This window comes from Emiliania huxleyi (assembly GCF_000372725.1).
Source record: "Emiliania huxleyi CCMP1516 unplaced genomic scaffold EMIHUscaffold_244, whole genome shotgun sequence".
Classification (NCBI taxonomy): Eukaryota; Haptophyta; order Isochrysidales; family Noelaerhabdaceae; genus Emiliania; species Emiliania huxleyi.
The window spans coordinates 4,833-21,611 of NW_005200218.1; the positions used below are offsets into that span (position 1 = coordinate 4,833).

At 69.7% G+C, this 16,779-nt stretch overlaps 5 protein-coding genes across 5 annotated transcripts in view; 4 read left to right on the forward strand and 1 right to left on the reverse strand.

Moving 5' to 3' along the window:
- Window positions 1–979: 979 nt before the first annotated feature.
- EMIHUDRAFT_457411 (hypothetical protein) lies at window positions 980–2,142 on the reverse strand (the record flags this gene model as incomplete). Its single annotated transcript, XM_005778494.1, has 4 exons — window positions 980–989; window positions 1,110–1,151; window positions 1,223–1,387; window positions 1,649–2,142. Coding segments are annotated over 4 exons (711 nt in total), but the record flags the coding sequence as incomplete, so codon positions are not given.
- Window positions 2,143–2,545: 403 nt separating this feature from the next.
- EMIHUDRAFT_73662 (hypothetical protein) lies at window positions 2,546–4,891 on the forward strand (the record flags this gene model as incomplete). Its single annotated transcript, XM_005778495.1, has 6 exons — window positions 2,546–3,235; window positions 3,391–3,609; window positions 3,770–3,842; window positions 4,003–4,130; window positions 4,232–4,320; window positions 4,516–4,891. Coding segments are annotated over 6 exons (1,575 nt in total), but the record flags the coding sequence as incomplete, so codon positions are not given.
- Window positions 4,892–6,917: 2,026 nt separating this feature from the next.
- EMIHUDRAFT_457412 (hypothetical protein) lies at window positions 6,918–7,906 on the forward strand (the record flags this gene model as incomplete). Its single annotated transcript, XM_005778496.1, has 3 exons — window positions 6,918–6,959; window positions 7,118–7,379; window positions 7,511–7,906. The coding sequence occupies 3 exons, from the start codon at window positions 6,918–6,920 to the stop codon at window positions 7,651–7,653; spliced, it is 447 nt and encodes a 148-aa protein (XP_005778553.1). The 3' UTR covers window positions 7,654–7,906.
- An 87-nt stretch (window positions 7,907–7,993) lies between these two features.
- EMIHUDRAFT_237024 (hypothetical protein) lies at window positions 7,994–9,331 on the forward strand (the record flags this gene model as incomplete). The annotated part of the gene is made up of 3 exons (XM_005778497.1): window positions 7,994–8,098; window positions 8,264–8,626; window positions 9,278–9,331. The coding sequence occupies 3 exons, from the start codon at window positions 7,994–7,996 to the stop codon at window positions 9,329–9,331; spliced, it is 522 nt and encodes a 173-aa protein (XP_005778554.1).
- Window positions 9,332–14,068: 4,737 nt separating this feature from the next.
- EMIHUDRAFT_237027 (hypothetical protein) overlaps window positions 14,069–16,779 on the forward strand; it is a gene marked incomplete at both ends in the record, with an annotated part of 5,248 nt that continues 2,537 nt past the window's right edge. Inside the window, 6 exons of the mRNA XM_005778498.1 lie at window positions 14,069–14,389; window positions 14,756–14,986; window positions 15,654–15,728; window positions 15,855–15,917; window positions 16,077–16,158; window positions 16,245–16,299. Coding sequence (XP_005778555.1) covers window positions 14,069–14,389; window positions 14,756–14,986; window positions 15,654–15,728; window positions 15,855–15,917; window positions 16,077–16,158; window positions 16,245–16,299 — 827 coding nt within the window. The remainder of the gene's footprint in view (window positions 14,390–14,755; window positions 14,987–15,653; window positions 15,729–15,854; window positions 15,918–16,076; window positions 16,159–16,244; window positions 16,300–16,779) is intronic.

The following is a 16,779-nucleotide window of genomic DNA, read 5'->3' on the forward strand; positions in this document are numbered from 1 at the left end:
TCGGCGCCTCTCTCGGCTACATCTTCGCCGCGTCGCGCGCGCGCACAGCCTCCGCGCACTCAAAACGAGCGCCCCGCACCGCCTCCTCCGCCTCAGCCGCCGCCGCCGCCGCCTCGGCCGCCGCCTCCAAAACCCTCGCCTCGGCCGCCTCCGCCCTCGCCTCCGCCGCCGCCGCGCTGCGCGCCGCCGCCGTACGTCCCTCGAGAGCGGTCGCAACCTCGGCGGCCGCGGCAGCCACCGCCGCGGCGCTCTCCGCGCGCGCTGCGTCCGCCGCCGCCGCCGCGTCCGCCGCCGCCCTTGCGCTCCGCCCGGCCGCCTCCTCCGCCGCCGCCTTTGCCTCTCGCGCCGCGGCCACCTCCGCCGCGGACCGAGCCACCTCCGCCTCCAGCAGAGCTTGCGCCCGCGCCGCCTGCGCTGAGGATATTGTCACGTTAGGATGAACATGACTATCACTCTTGTTACCGCGATTGCTCTTATGCCTCCGCCACTGCCGCCTCCGCGTCGTGCGCCACCGCCGCCGCCGCCTTGTCCCCCTCCGCCGTCCTCTCGGCCGCCGCCTTTGCCCTTTGCAGCTCCGCCGCCGCCTCCGCCGCCGCCTCCGCCGCCGCCTCCGCCTCCGCCTCCAGCTGAGCCGCGAGTCTCGCGGCCGCGTCCTAGTCTGGGGAAGTCTCGCTCAATCTCGGGGCGTCTCGGCGACGCTGGCTAGCGGACCGCTGAACATGGGAGTCCGAGTGCGGAGGAATGGCCGGAGCGTGCGAATGCCTCGACTCGCCAAGCCTCTCTCAGCACCTACCAGCCGCGGCCTGCGCCGCCTCGAGCGCGTCGTCCAACTCGCCCACCCGCTCGGCCGCGAACCGCCTGCCCGCCTGCTCAGAGCGCCGGCTGTGAAGAGACGCCGCCCACTCAGCCCTCAGGCCGCAAGATTGCCTGCCCGCCTCGAGCTCCGCCGACACCTCCGCCAGCTCGCTCTCACTCCTCGCCCTCGCCGTCTGTTCATGGGCGTGAACAGGGGCCGCTCACAGCTCGCTGCCTCTCCTCGCCCTCGCCTCTGACCCGCAGCTCGCCTCGGCTCCTCTCGGCTCCTCTCGGCTCCTCTCGGCTCATCTCGCCTCGCTCCGCTGCAGCGCTGCAGCGGCCGCAACCGCCCTCGTCTCGGCCTCGTCGCGTGCCTAGTCCGTAGGACTAATTCATTAATAGTGTCAACCAATGCGAATCAAAAGGCCTCGGCCTCGTCGCGTGCCGAGCGCAGCCTGACGGAGCGCGCCGCCTCGGCTCTTGCCGCCTCTCGTGCCGCCTCCCTCTCTGCCGCCGCCCGCTCCGCTGCGGCTGCCGCCGCCGCCGCAGCCTCCTCTGCGGTTTGCGCACGGGACGTCGCTGCGTCGCGCGCCTGAGGACAAGGAAAGGTCAGGTAAACGTATCTTCACACACCAGGCGGTGGGTCAAGGGCCAGGCAGCCCTCGTGGCTCCACGTCTAGAGACAGGAGCCGCACGGCATTCAAAGTGAAAGGCCCAGTGCCGTGGGTGAGCGGCGTGAGAGTGCGTGCGCGTGTGCGTGCGTGTGTGTGCCTGCGGATAGCGTGGGTACGAGCGCTGCGAAGAGCAAGCCAGCGGGAGACCGCCGATCGCGTGCCGTCTGGGCCTGGGATACTTGGCATATCTAGTTTCACGCGCCGCCAGCGCCTCGGCCGCCTCGGTTGCCTTTGCGCGCAGCGCGGTGCTCGTGCTGGTGAGGGCGGTTTTGCCCTTGGCCATGGTGTCGACGACGCGCTTGTGTGCCTCCTGTTCGACGATCACCGCGGGGCGCATCCGGCTCGGGCGGTGCTCCTGCCACGAAGTCTTTTGCTGGTCCGCACGCGCCGCTCGTATCGCAGCCTCGAGCTCGGAGGCTGCGACAGCGGCCAGCGCGGCGACGGCATCGGTATCGGCTCGGCGGCTCGTGGAGACGACTTTGCTCGTCGCGGCGAAGCTGGTGGCACTTGTGGCGTCACCCCTGGCGGCCGGTCTCGCTGGACTTGTGCCACCGGCCACGCTTGAGTCGCTCGTCGCGACGGCGGTGTCCATGAACGGAGAGCGCCGCCGCGCCATTTTCGGCACGCCGGTAGACGCGGCTGACCAGCCGTGAGGCAGGAGGAGCGCGAACATGGCCAGTAAACCAGTGGAAGGTCGAGGAACTGGAAGGTCGAGGAACCGTGAGTTCGTTTCAGAGAAAAAAGAATTCGCGCGGCCGGTGTGGGCGTGTGCATGTCGTGCGACTGCAGCAGATGACCGACGGTGACCGTGTGTATTATTATTAACAACGAATCCCGTACCATGCGGAATCGACCCTATCCAGTGCTCAAGTGCTCAACCTACCTAGGCTCTTGGGTGGCGCGCCCACTCGTCACAAACCTACAAACAAAACTGGCAACCCTGTCTGCACGTCTCGCGCGCGCGTGAACAGGGCTCCAGGCCCCAAATTACGTGTGAGTGTTAGAGTTGTTTGAAATTGCTAAAATCTCAAACCTACTTCGGAGGTGCGGCGGAGGTGTCGGGCCGCTGTCGGGCCATGTTCGCCGCTGCGACGAGGTCGCGCCGTGTGCTGTTCTCTCCTCCAAGCCGGCGTCTCGGCACGTCTCGCCTCACGCCTCGGCTCGGCCAGCCTCGGCCTAGCCCGCTGCTGCTTGGCCAACCTCGGATCGCCCCGCCTCTGCTGGCGCGGCCGGTCGCCCGCCTCCTGCAGAGCTCGTCTCCGCTCGCGTCGGTCGTGCCGGGCTACTGGACGGGGCTCGAGCCGCCGCGGTGCCCCGGCTTTGAGGCGGAGACGCAGACTCTCTCGTCGCTGCGGACGCCGGACCTGCGCCAGCGCGGCCCTGCGCTGCGCGAGGCGCTGGAGCACTACTTTGAGAACGGCTGGACCCTCACCGAGGTGCTCTTCTCCTCGCTGTCGGACGAGGCCGCCTTCTACCGGCCGCCTGCGCACGGGCTGCGGCACGCAATGATCTTCTACTACGGCCACCCCGCCGCTCTCGCGATCAACAAGCTGCGCGTCGCGGGCGCGATCGGCGACGGCGTCGAGCCGCGCTTCGAGGTCCTCTTCGAGACCGGCGTCGACGAGATGTCGTGGGATGACCTCGACACGCCGCAGACCGAGTGGCCGCCGCTGTGCGACGTGACCGAGTACCGCCGCGCGTGCCGCGAGGCACGCACACACACCGGGCCTCGCACTTTGAATGCCGCGGGGCTCCTGCCTTTAGACGTGGAGTCGCGAGGGGTGCCTGGCCCTTGCCCCACCACCCTCGTGTGTGTGAAAAGCTGGCCTTGCCTTGCCCCACCACCCTCGTGTGCGTGCAGACGCTGGCCTTGCCTTAGGTGTACCTCGACGTGGTGCGCACCCACCCGGCGCTCGACGAGCCGCTCGCCCGCGACGCGCCGACCGACGCGAACGCCGTCGTCTGGGCGCTCGGCATGATCTGCGAGCACGAGAGGATACACCTCGAGACGTCCACCACGCTGATCCGCGAGCTCCCCCTCGAGTCCGTGACGCGGCCGCAGCATTGGCCCTTTGATCACGCCTCGGCGTGGCAGCGGAGTGCGGGCGAGGCGGTGGTGGAGGCGCCGCAGCTGCGGCGCGTCGCGGGCGGCCACGTCACTCTGGGCGCGCCTCTCCCTGCTCCCGCTCTCCTCCCTACTGGCAGCCTCTCCCCCCCCCCCCCCCCCTCCCTCCCTGCCTGCTGCCTCTCCCTCTCTTCTCTCTCCTCCTGACGCCTCTCTCCCTTCGACCGAAGGCAAGCCGCGCACGCACGCCACCTACTCCTGGGACAATGAGTACGGCCGTCGGACGATCGGCGTCGAGGCGTTCGCGTGTGCTCTGGCCACGCCGCTCATGACACTGGAGGAGTCCAGCCTTTCCTCCCTCCCTCCCTGACTCAGGCGTTCGACTGCTCCGCCACGCCAATCACAAACGGCCAGCCGCTCCTCGCCATGTAGTGGCGGCTCTCCACGAGGAGCCACGGGCCCCGACAGTCTTCTGGGAGCCTGTAGGCCAGTTCCTCGCGTTTGTCAGGGCGGGAGGCTACGCCTCGCCCGAGCTGTGGACGGAGGAGGGATGGGCGTGGCGCTCCTTCCGCAACACAAAGTGGCCGCACTTTTGGGTGCCCGCAGGCCCGCCGGGGCTGCACCTGTGCAAGGCTGCGCCTGCCGCTTGCCGAGACTGATCTCTCCCCACTTCTCCCCACATCTCGCAGGCCCGCAGGGGCTGCACCAGTACAAGCTGCGCCTGCCGTTTGCCGAGACGGCGCAGCTGCCCGCCGCCCTCCCCGCCGAGGTGAACAAGCACGAGGCGTCCGCCTACTTGCGCTGGCTCTCGCTCGAGCTCGGCGCGCCGCTCCGCCTGCCGACCGAGGCGCCGAGGCCAATTCGGAGATTCACTCGTATTCATTCGTATTGAATAGCATCAAACGAGTCACGGTTATGGTAGGCCGAGTACCAACGCCTCCGGGAGGTGAACGCCGACGCGCAGCACGGCGGCCGCGGCAGCTGCGCGCGGGACGCGGCACGCGACGAGGCGCTCGACGACGCCGCCGCGGCCGACGCGCCGGGCTTGCGCGCGCGCGGCCTCAACCTCGGGTTGGCGTTCGGGTCGCCGAGCGACGTGAGCGGCGGGGCGCAGGGGGCGCTGCCCTTCGCCTCGCTCGCGGGCAACTGCTGGGAGTACTGCGAGGACTGGTTCGCCGCGCTGCCTGGCTTCAAGGTGTCGCCCCTGTACGAAGACTTCTCGACGCCGTGCTTCGACGGCCAGCACGCGCTCATTGTCGGCGGCTCGTTTGCCGCCACGGGCAATGAGGCGTCCGTCTTCTCCCGCTTCCACTTCCGGCCGCACTTCCACAACCTCGTCGGCTTCCGCGCCGTCCGCGGCACCTCCAACCCCGAGCTCTCGTCGCACGACGCGCCCCCGCCGTGGGCGGCGGGGTGGGTGCCGCCGCGCTATGTCCGCGGCGGCGGCGCCGACGCGGAGGAGGGCAACCACAAGTACGAGTCGGCGGCGCAGCTCTCCGCCTACCTCGACTTGCACCACGGCGGCGCCGGCGCACTCGACGGGCCCGCCCTCAGGCGCCGCCGCTGCCCTGCCCGCTCGGCCTCGCTCTCACCTTCGCCTCTTCGGTCTCGCCCCACTCGCCTTCCCACGCCGTCTCCTCCTCCCCCCTCCTCCCCCCTCGTCCGTCGGTCCTCCCCCCTCACCCTCCCTCACCCCCCCTTGTCGGCCCCCGTCAGCCTCCCCCCCCCCCTCCCGCCCGCCCGCCCTCAGCCTCGAGAGCCTCGACTTGCGTCTCGCACTCGACTTCCCCGCCCGCTGCGCCGGCGTCCTCGCCGCCGCGACTCAGGCCGAGCCGCAGGCCGACCCGACCTCCGCCCGCGCCCTCGATGTCGGCTGCGCCGTCGGTGGCTCGTCATTCGCCCTCGCGGAGAGCGGCGCGCCGCTAGAGGGGGAGAGCGGAGCAGTCTCGCACCGTCTCCCTCCCTCGAGCCTCGCTCGCCCCCTCCCCCTCAGGCGCGTTTGCAGACGTCGTCGGCATCGACTACGCGCAGAGCTTCGTCGACGCCGCCGCCGCGCTCCACGCCGCGGGAGAGCTTCGGTACGTCCGGTCCGGCGAGGCCGGCGGCGCGGGCGCGGCGACCGCCGCCCGCGTCGCCGCGAGCAAGGCGCGCCTCTCCTTCCGGCGCGCCGACGCGTGCGACTTGCCGGGCGACCTCGGCGCCTTCGACGCCGTCCTCGCCGCCAACTTGCTCTGCCGGCTGCCCGACCCGGCGAGCTTCCTCGACGCCTTGGGGGGCGGGCTCGTCGCGCCGCGCGGCCACGTCTACATCGTGAGCCCCTTCAGCTGGATGGAGGAGTACACGGCGCGGGGGCGGTGGCTCTCGCCGGAGCAGCTCGAGGACAAGATGGGCACCCTCGGCTTCTCGCTCAAGATGCAGCGGCCCGAGGCGCTGCTGATCCGGGACCACGCGCGCAAGTTCCAGTTCATCGTCTCGCACGGCATGCTCTTCCAGAGGGGCGCGCGCTGAGGGGCCCGGCGTGCGTCGGCGAGCCGGGCTGGGGGCGGGCCCTCGCCTCTCGCCCGCGGAGACGTCGTGGCGACTCGCTTTCGGCCTTTGTAGGTTAGGTAGGTAGGTAGGTAGCAGCCGTCGGCGCGTTGGCCTCGGCGTACCGAGCATGCGGGATCACCCGAAACCATCTCCTTTCGCGGCCAAAAAAATGATTGTTGGGCTACTCTTATCTCTTCTGTCTGTGCCCGTCTTGTCCTTTCGCCTGCAGAAACGACCGCTCTCCGTTTGGTAAGGTAAGGTAAGGTAAACTTCTCCACACACACGAGGTGGTGGGGCAAGGGGGGGCAACCCTCGCGTCTCCACGTCTGACGACAGGGTTAGCAGTGACGTGAGACACACACACACACACACACACACACACACACACACACACACACACACACACACACACACACACACACACACACACACACACCGCTCACCCACGCGCACTGGGCCTTGCACTTTGAATGCCGTGGGGCTCTCCGTTTACGGCGCGGGGCCCACGGCGACGAGCAGAACCAAAGAAAGAAAACAGACAACCCAAGCCCCAAGGGAGGGATGGGAGGACGGCACGCCGCCACCACACAGGGATTTTAAGGAGAGGTGTGTGATGCGCTAGCCGTCGCCCACCCTAGGGAGTCTGCCTCTATCTCTCTTCGCAGTCTCTCGCCGCTTCTCGCTGCAACCTTCATGCCACCTCGCGGTCGTCCCACTCTCGTCGTTCTCTCCCTTGTCATTTCCTCCTCTGTCGCGTCGTTCTCTTCTGCCTCGTCCTGTTTTGTTTTGAAGGTTCATTGAGAGTTCCGGCCTGCTGAGCGGGACGCAATCGACGAAGCACCTCCTCATTAAAAATGGAGCTCGCACTCCTCTCCACCGTTGCGCTCTCGCTCTCGGTGTGCCCTCGCCTGCGTGTGCCCTTCCCGACGACGGCACCGCTCGCTGCAGACGTCCTCCAACCCTCTCCCACACGCACCACTCACTCGCGTACGCCGGCTCTGCGCCGCTCGCGGTTCGTCACCTCCTCTCACACACACCCGACGCCGCCCACCAGGCCGTCCAGCCCGCGCCCGGCCTCATGAAGCTCCGTGGCGGCATGTCGCTCGGCCCGCTCAACCCCGGCAACTTTGAGGGCGGCATGAAGGTCGCGGCCGCCATCACCGCGGCGGGCGCCGTCACCTCCAAGTACGCCGACGTCGGCGAGACGCAGCTCACCAAGCTCTTTTCGGGTGATGTGTGGAACACCAACCTGATCATCTCCATCGTGACGGGCGTCACTTCGACGGTCGTCTACTCGGTGGGCGGCTCGGCCTTCGGTGCGCTTCCACCGCTCGCGCTGCGTAGCTCCCGCCTCCCGCCTCCCGCCTCCCGCCTCCCGCCTCCCGCCTCCCGCCTCCCGCCTCCCGCCTCCCGCCTCTCACCGTCTCCGCGCACGCCTCGCCTCCAGACGCCGCCAAGCTGACCGCCGTCCTCTGGGCGGTCGGCCTCCTCTCCAAGCTCAAGAACAACAACTTCGACGTGGGCACGCTCAAGGACAACCCCGTCGAGACGGTCGTGGCCGCAGCCGCCGCCTACCTGGCCTTCGCCTAGAGCCAACTGGGCGCCGAGGGGCGCGCGCCGCGAGGAGAGGCGTCCACAGACCGCCCTCTCCGACAGGACCAAGCCGCGGTGACCCGGTGGCCCCTTCTTATGGCCTCGCTCGCCCGTACTGTGCATGCATGTCCATGTCGCACATGCCCATGTCGTCCCCCGTGTGTCTTTCAGCATGTGTCGTGTAGGTAGTTCTGTACGCTGCGTGCCTGGGGTCGGGCTGTCTCCTGGGTCGTACAGTACCGATATCCGCGGCTGGCGTCCGTGAATGTGAAACCCTGGAGGTCCAACTGCCTCAGCAGCCTGCTTTGCGGGGGCGGAGCGCGGTTCGCTGGTCCCAATGGCGACGCCTGCGGAGAACGACGTCACGTTGATGCGAAACTCTCTGCGGCACGGCACGGCCGGCGTGGACGTGATCGCGAGCGACGTTACCGGCACGGCCAACGTGAGCGATCCCGCGGCGGCGGCGGCGGGCGCAGCGGCCGCTCTCGTCGCGGCTGGCACTGCGGCGAGCAATGCTGCGGGCGCTGCGGCGGGCGCTCCGGCGGCCGCGGGCAAGACCCGAAAGCGCAAGGCACCGATGCGAATGCCGCGCTGGTCCGACTCGGAGGAGGAGCTGCTCCTGGCTCTGGTGATGGCGTCGCGAGCGGGCGGCACGGCCGGCGCGGACTACTGGCAGGAGATCTCGACCCGGCTCGGAAGCGGCCGAAGCGCCGCCGCGGTGCACCAGCACTACGAGATCCTCATCGGGACGCGGCGGAGCGGAAAGGCGCGGGTCCCCAAGACGAGCGGGTTCGTGGCCGACCCAAGGGTTGCGGCGGCGAGGCTAGCTGCAGCGGGCGTCTCGGCCGTCTACCAGCCCCTCCCTCCGCACGTGCCGGGCGCGGAGCTCATCAACGAGCGGAACCGGGTGCGGTATGGCCCGGTGGCCGGCGCGGTGCCTGTGGCGGGCACGCTGCCCGTGGCGGGCACGGTCGCCCTCGGGTCGTGGGCGTTCCCCTTTGCGCCTGCGCCCGCGCCCGCGCCGATCTCGACCGGCCCGCCCCTCGCCGCCCGCGGCCTCGAGACGTTCATCTCGGACGACGCCAACGGCGCGTGCGGCGGCAGCGGCGGCGGCGGCGCGAATGGCGGCGGCACGGATGGCGGCGGCGCCGTGGCGGCAGGAGCGGAGGCGGCGGTCGGCGACGGCGGCGAGGCGGCGGCGGTGGGTAGGGAGGTCGACGCGGGCGGCGAGGCGGGCGCGCCTCTCATCGTCGCGTGCCCGCAGTGCCACCACCAGCTCCGCGTCCGTGCGGCCGACACGGGCGGCGGCACCGTCTACCAGTGCCCGCGCTGCGCCGGTCGCTTCCGACTCGGCGTCCAAGCGCCAGCAGCGCCAGCAGCGCCAGCAGCGCCAGCAGCGCCAGCAGCGCAAGCGGCGCAAGCAGCGCCAGCTGCGCCAGCGGCGGCGGCGGCGGCGGCGGCGGCGGCGGCGGCGGCGGCAGCGGCGGCAGTCGCCCCGGCGCAGCCTCCCATCCCGCCGACCGCCGCGGTGCATGCGCCGCCGCCGCCGCCGCACTTGCCGCCGCTCCCGTCGCACCTCCCGCCTCCGCCGCCGCTGGTCCCGCTGTACGATTTGGCGCAGGTGCAGCCGCCGCCGCCGCCGCTCCTGGGCTTGGCAAGCTGCTCCGCCGATTAGGCACAAGCGACGGCGAGTCGGAGTCCAGTCCGCAGTCGGCGGGGCCGGCGAGGTGCGCTACGACGTACGACGTACGTCGTACGAGTCAAGGCAGACCGGGGTTGTGCGCGCAAACCCCTTGCATGACGTGTCACTGTCGGCGGGGGAGATGACGTGTTATTTTGCTGATTTATATTGGCGGAGTCGCGCGCGCTCTCCCTCCACATCGCGCGCTCACTCGCTCCGCCGAGGTCGCGACACACTCGAGACACACGTCCCACAGCTCTGCGCCACGCACCACGCACGCAGGCCGGCTCTACACCCCACGCGCCACTCAACACCAATCACCTACTTAGCTCCCAGATCCTTCCTCACCTCCTCGCGCAGAGCCGCCGCGAAGGCAGCGACGCGCGCGCCCCAGTCTGGTGCACGGCTAGCTCCGCCGCCGACACTGCCGCCGCCGCCGCTGCCGCCGCTGCCGCCGCTGCCGCCGCTGCCGCCGCCGCTGCCGCCGCTGCCGCCGCCGCCGCTGCTGTGGCTCTGAGCCCCGCTGCTGCCACCGCCGCTGCTGCCAACGCGGCTCTGACCGGCTGCCCGCGCTGCCGCCTGCTCCATCGTCGCCTTCATCTTTCCGGGCGCCTCGGCAATGTTCCTGTCGGTGGCTTTCGCCCACGCGCGGAAGCGCGGGCTGGAGACCAGCGTCTCGCGGATGTAGTCCTGGGCGAGGCGCGCGACGACTCGTCCCAGCATCCCTTCTGGCACCGTTCGCCCCTCCCCCCCTACGGTTCGAGAAAAAAGAATTGGCAACAAATTCATGAAGGCGCCCAACAATGCAGCGGACTGGGAGAAAATAAAATCATCTCTTCTAAGTTCAATTCGACTTAAGAAAAAGAATTTCCAACCCGCGTTGCATTGGCCGGCCCGGCGGGCGCGGTTCGCTGGCGATTGCGCCGTGCGCACATGGCCTGCCGAGGTTCGCTGCGTGATTCCTCCGGCACGTGGCGTACGCAGACACGCATGGTCCCTTCCGGCTATCAAGCCGCCCTTCGCAACAGCTCGAACCGGGCAATGCTTCCTCGCAAAGCCTACGGCCATGCACACTACCTTGCTCCGTGCAACCGTGTGCACAAGTTCGCGGAGCGCAACGTGTACGTCCAGCAGAGCGGCTGCACGCGCCTCGAGGTCTCGACACTTACACACGGGGCGCACCTGGCGGCCTTTCCTCTGGAGACGTTACCTGCCCGGCCGTAGGTGACCGACGCAGTCGCACGCCTCGGCCGAAGGCCGTTGACCTTTGTCGGAGACTCCCTCTCCAACCAGCTGTGGGCCGCGTCCGCGCTGGCGCACAAACAGGTATTTGGGAGCGGCAGCCAGTGGCCAGATCTGCACCAGTGGTTCTGCGTCCCGGAGACGCACACTGCGCTCCAGACGCTGCTTGAGCGTAGCGGGCTGCTCGCACCCTCCGTGGCTGGCGGTGGAGGAGGAGGTGTCTTGGTGATCAACTTTGGCATGTGGTACAACCGTGCCGAGATTGCATGCCCTTGCGAGCCGGACACCAATGAGGCGCATTGCGTGGACGAGCCGGGCGAGGTGATGGGCCAGGCGACGGGGACGGGCGGGTGAGCAGTAGGGCGATTGGGGAGGGACAAACGCCCAGAATGTGGACTCATTTGACGTCACCTTGCTGCAGGAAGGGTGGGGGGCGGCGAGAGTCGTATCCCGCCTACCGCGCTCCACCGGCCCAGGTGCTGCGCGAGATCTGGGCCAACCGATCGAGGCGCCTAGTACTCGAGTAGCAGCAAACTTCGCTTACACACACACACACACACACATATATACACACACACACACACACACACACACACACACACCGGCGTTGCCTTGTACATTTTGGGGCTCCATTTCACGCGAATAGAGCGCACCATTGCCCCGCACTTACCTCGCTCAGCCTTAAGCGTTGTCTTAGGCTGTGCCGGTCCCCGCCGCACCCGCCAGGTCGTTGGCTGCCCGGCGTCGCAGACGATTGCGCCAGGATCGACCGCGATTTGGCCTGCAAGGATCGGGTGGTACTCACATCAATGATGGGGCACGCAGTGCGTCTGCCGAGTGCGACTGTAACGTCTCTTCACTCGTGCAACCGTGAACAGGTACGGCGGGGCGACCGATCGGCGGCGCCCATCGGGCCTCACGCAGTGCGACTACGCCAGCGACCTAGCGCGCATCGCGGCCTTCGTCGAGGCAACCCGCTCGGCCACACCGTGCTTGTGAGCCAATCTCTGGCGACCTCAGCCCAAGCTTCGTTTTTCAGGAGAACCGCGCGTCGCTCCCGCAGCACATCTTTGCAACCGACACGCTGCCACAGCACCCGCGAACGGACGCTCGGGCGCGTGTTCGTGAGCTGACACGGCTTAGCGTGCGTGAGGCTGGCCACTGGCGCAACGCGATCGCGCGTCGCGTGTGGGTGCGCTCTCCGCCAAACCCTCGACATTGGACCGAATGCTTCGGGGTGATGATCTTTTGACGTCCTTGATGAACCAGGCGCGCCACGCCCCGTCCGTGCCGTATCTGACCTTGGAAGACGTCGCAGCAGACCGAGGGCGCGACGCTCACCTCGATCTCGCACATTACTGCATCGATGCGCCCCCATTCGAGACTACTCTCGCACTTTTGCTCACAGCTGTCGTGGCGCACGTGGAAGGGGAGGGAGCGCGACAGCCCGCGCCCCGGCTCTCTGTCTAAGGACCCCCAAACGGGAGACCTTGAGAAGAGCACGTTGCGAAAGGGCACCCCCGAGCAGCCCTGCTGTGTTACACACACGCTTCACCTAGAGGGACGGAGACGCTTTGGGGCAGTTTTGGAGCTGCGCACGATTGGATCCAGCTTCCAGGTCTTTCTTAGAGGGGTTTTGCTAAGCGTATTTCCCCCGCTGTATGTCGCCCCGTATGCGCAAATTCGGCAGTTCCGGATACGCGTATACCTGTATTCGCCACGAATATAGATACGGCCACGCACCATTGTGTTCAGAGATCCGCGGGCTAAGGTAAGGTAAGGTCGCGAGGTAAACTTCTCCACACACACGTCTGGCGGGATATCCAATCGGCGGGCGTGTGCGAGAGCGCGTCAGCTATCTCGGAGCGAGTGGGCCCAAACGTGGCCTGGCCCAGGAAGCGCGCCGCGAGCGTGTCATTGGCTACAGGCTCCGCCACGACGACCTCGAGCGCGAACGAGATCCGATCCGTCTCATCAGAGGCAGAGGAGGAGGGCAGCTGCGCCTACCAGAGTGGCTCCGAGCGATGCTAGCACTGGCAGAGCGGGCGCAAGGCGGGGCGCGCGGGGGTGGGGGTGGGGGTGGGGGTGGGTGGGGGGGTGGGGGGGTCGCGAGCGGACTAGGCCCGGCACCTCGCAGGACTCCTCGTCGCAGGTCCACGTCAACGGCGCCCGGATCTTGGCCGACTCCCACTCACGGCCGTTGTAGGAGCGACCGTACATCGTCTTGAGGCCTGAAGTGGAGGTGCCCCAGAGCAGTAGCATCTCCCCCTCGGTGGACTTGAGCAGGCGCGTCGGCCCGCCAGGCGCGTGCGGCGGCGTGGGTGTAGATGGCGGCGGTGGCGGCGAAGGAGTTGGAGGCGGGGGCGGCGGAGAGGGAGGCCAGGCCGGCGGGGCAGGCGGCGGGGAAGGCGGAGGCGGCGGAGGCGGGGCTTCAGGCACCGCTGCCTCCTCTCCCACCACCACGCGTATCTTCTGCCCCATCATGCAGTGAGGCTCGCACACGATATAGAGGGTGCCGGGCTGTGTCACCACCGCCTCGAAAACATTTGGCCACGCCGTGCCACAGCCGCCCTCAAAATCGCCGGGGCATCCCTGGTTGAACGCGCCGACCTGCATTCCGCTGCTCAGGTCACATGCGCTGTAGGCCTCCATCGTGTCGCCCTGCCAGCGGGTGGGCCGGGCGGGTGAGGCTGCCATAACGGCGGCTGCGCAGCCGGCGTGTGACAGGGGGTGTCGACACTAGAGAGGAGGCTGCTCGCCTCGTTGCCACTGGCAATGTAGGGTACGAAGACAGAGTGCATGTTGTTGTAGCGGAACTGCAGAGTTGTGTTGACTTCGACCACCCACTTGCCGTTCGGGCCAGATCCTGTTAGCGAGTCGCCCATTGGGTCGTTCCACCAGGTGGGGGATACACCGATGACGGTCGTCGACGTCGATGCTCTACGGCATTCGGCCCAGTTCGGCGATGCCCTACTACAGAGTGTCTCAGGCGACAGCGCTGGCATGCCAGTCGGGTCGAATGTCGCGGCTAAACCAGGCGGCACGGGCCCGATGGGCGCGCTTGCTTTTTCGAGTTCGCATTGTCGTTACGACTGTCTCTAGACACACGATGGACCGACTGGAAGTCGGTGCACCGCTGTGGAGGAGCGGCGTCTCCGATCGGGCCGGGCTGCGCTTACACGTTACGGATCGATCGGAAAAAAAACGTCCCTGAGATTGCATTGATGTCGTTCTCCTATGCCGTGGATCGCGTCACACAATCACCACAGTCCCGGGGGGCGGGGGGGGGGAGGGGTGTGTGAGTGAGTATTCTTGATGCGAAACCACGACGACACACACCAGTCGACTCGCATCGGTTGCCTCCACACACACACACGCAACTGGGAGGGCCAATCAACCTCGAGACCTCGAGACCGGCCCCCCCGGGCGCTCACTCTTCCTGCGGTTCGCCATCACGCGAGACGGAGTAAGGCCCTCCGATACAGTTGTATGGGCGTGCCGCTGCTCTACCGCTGGCTCAGCGAGCGCTACCCGCTCATCAACCGGCCGGCCTCGTCGCCGCCCTTTGCCGAGGTGGACAACCTGTACATCGACGCGAACGGCATCCTCCACAACGCGACCCACGGGGCCAACAAGCCTCCGGCGCGCAACGGCGCTGCCGCGCCGACCGAGGCGGACATGATGCTCGCCATCTGCTCGTACCTCGACACGCTCGTCCAGCTCGTGCGGCCGCAGCGGCTGCTGTACGTCGCCATCGACGGCGTCGCGCCGCGCGCCAAGATGAATCAGCAGCGGCAGCGCCGCTTCCGCGTCGAGCGCGAGCGCGAGCAGGCCAAGGAGGCCGAGGAGGCCGAGGCGGAGGCCAAGCGACAGAGGCTCGCCGAATCCGCGGCCAGCGGCGGCGCGGCGGCGGGCGGCGCCGCGCCCGCGCGAGGGCGCACCGCACCGGCGGCACCGGCGGACGAGCCGGACGAGGCGGCTGCTGCCGTGGCGGGCGGCGCGGGCGAGGCGGCGGCGGATGCAGGAGCAACGGAGGCGGCAGCAGAGGCGGCAGCAGAGGCGGCGGCGGCGGCGGCGGCGGAGTCGGAGGCGGCGGAGGCGGAGGCGGCGGCGGCGGAGCCCTTTGACTCGAACTGCATCACCCCCGGGACCGCCTTCATGGCGCGGGTGACGGAGGTGCTGAGCTACTTCATCCGGCACAAGCTTCAGACCGACGAGCTCTGGCGCCGGCTGCGCGTCGTCCTCTCCTCGGCCGAGGCGCCGGGCGAGGGCGAGCACAAGATCGCAGAGCACATCCGCTCGGCGCGCGAGCTGCCGCGCCGCCACTGCGTCTACGGCCTCGACGCCGACCTGATCATGCTCGGCCTGGCGACGCACGCGCCGGCGCTCTGCATCCTGCGCGAGAAGGTTGTGTTTCGGCGCGCGTCGGCCGACGACCAGCGCAAGCAGTCGCTGGCGGCGACGGGCGAGTTCGTGTTGCTGCACGTCGGCCTGCTGCGGCGGTACATCGACCTCGAGTTCCGCAGCTCGGTGCTCCCCTTTGGCTACTCGCTCGAGCGCGTGCTCGACGACCTCGTCGCGCTCTCGTTCCTCGTGGGAAACGACTTCCTCCCGCACCCGCCCGGGCTGCAGATCGAGAACGACGGGCTCTCCCGCCTCTTTGCCGCCTACCGCAAGCTGCTGCCCGCCCTCGGCGGCTACCTCGTCGAGGGGCGGGCCCCCGTCGGGCTGCGGCTCGGCCGGCTGCTCGCCGAGGTTGCGACCAGCGAGCTGCAGTACCTCGTCGACCACCCCGAGGCGGCGGGCGCGCCACCCGACGGCGCAAAGGAGGACGAGGAGGGCGAGCCGGAGGCGGCGGCGGCGGCGGCGGAGCAGGACGACCGCGAGGCGCGCGAGGAGGCAAAGGCGCACGCCGAGGAGGAGGAGGCGAGGCTCGAGGCGCTCGCGGACGCTCCGGCGCCGGAAAGCGACGGGCGGGGCGGCGCGGGCGGCGGAGAGGCGGAAGAGCGCGCCCGTGCGATCCTCGCCCCCCCCGCCGCCATACCGTCACCCCCTTCCAACTCGCTCTCCACAGGCGGAGAGACTGCTCGTGCGGCCTGAGCCGCCCGCTGCGCCGTGGGGGCTCCCCGGAGGCTTCTCCTTCGCTAAGGTTCTCATGGGCGAGCGGCTAGCCAAAGCCGCCGCCGCATCCGCACCCGCGCCCGCCGCTGCACCCGCGCCCGCCGCTGCACCCGCCGCCGCCGCGCCCCCCTCGCCCGCCGCGGCGGACGACGAGGAGGAGGGCGTGCTGGGCGGCGCGAGCCGAGTGCTCAGGGGCATGCTGGGGCTGGCGCCGGCGGTGGACGCGCCGGAAGCGGCCGCCGCGGCGCTCGAGCTGGCAGGTGGGGGCGGCGCGGAGGCGGAGGGCGCAGCATCGCGCGCGGCGCGGCTGGCGGCGGCGGCGGCGGCGATCGCGGCGCTGCGCGAGGCGCCGCCGCTGACGGGCGCGGCGCTCGAGGGCTTGAGCGAGGCGGAGCGAGACGTCGAGCTCGGCGAGCGCATCTACGCGGTGCTGCAACATCTCGACGACGAGCGCGCGGGTGAGACGACGCCGGGGGGGCGGGATTGCGGCCTCGGCCCCTCGAGATGGCCCGCTCAGCCGCCCGGGGTGGACTGTGCGACGCAGGCAAGATGACGGGCATGCTGCTCGAGATGAACGACTCGGAGCTGCTCGAGCTCCTGTACGCTCCCGACGCGGCGGCGGCCGCCGCCGCCTTTGCCGACCTCGTCGACGAGGCGCGCGAGGTGCTCGCCGCCTACGACGGCTCCGCCGCCCCCCAGCCGCCGCCCTCGCCGCCGCCCTCGCCGCCGTCGCCGCCGCCGTCGCCGCCGCCGTCGCCGCCGCCGGCCGAGGAGTTCCCTGAGCTTCCAAACGGCGGCGGCCGCGCCGGCGGCGGCCGCGCCGGCGGCGGCCGCGGCGGCGGGCGCGGCGGGCGTGGGCGCGCGGCGGCGGCGGCGGCGGCGGCGGAGCCACCAACGGCGTTCCGGTGCCGATGCCGGTGGCTGCCGGCGGCGACACGGCGCGCGCGCCGCCCGACGCGTCCACGCTGCCGATGCTGGCGCCGGTGCCGGTGGCCACCGGAGGCGGCGGCGGGCGCGGCGGGCGCGGCGGGCGCGGCGGGCGCGGCGGGGGGCGCCTCCGGCGGGCCGGGCGGGCGACC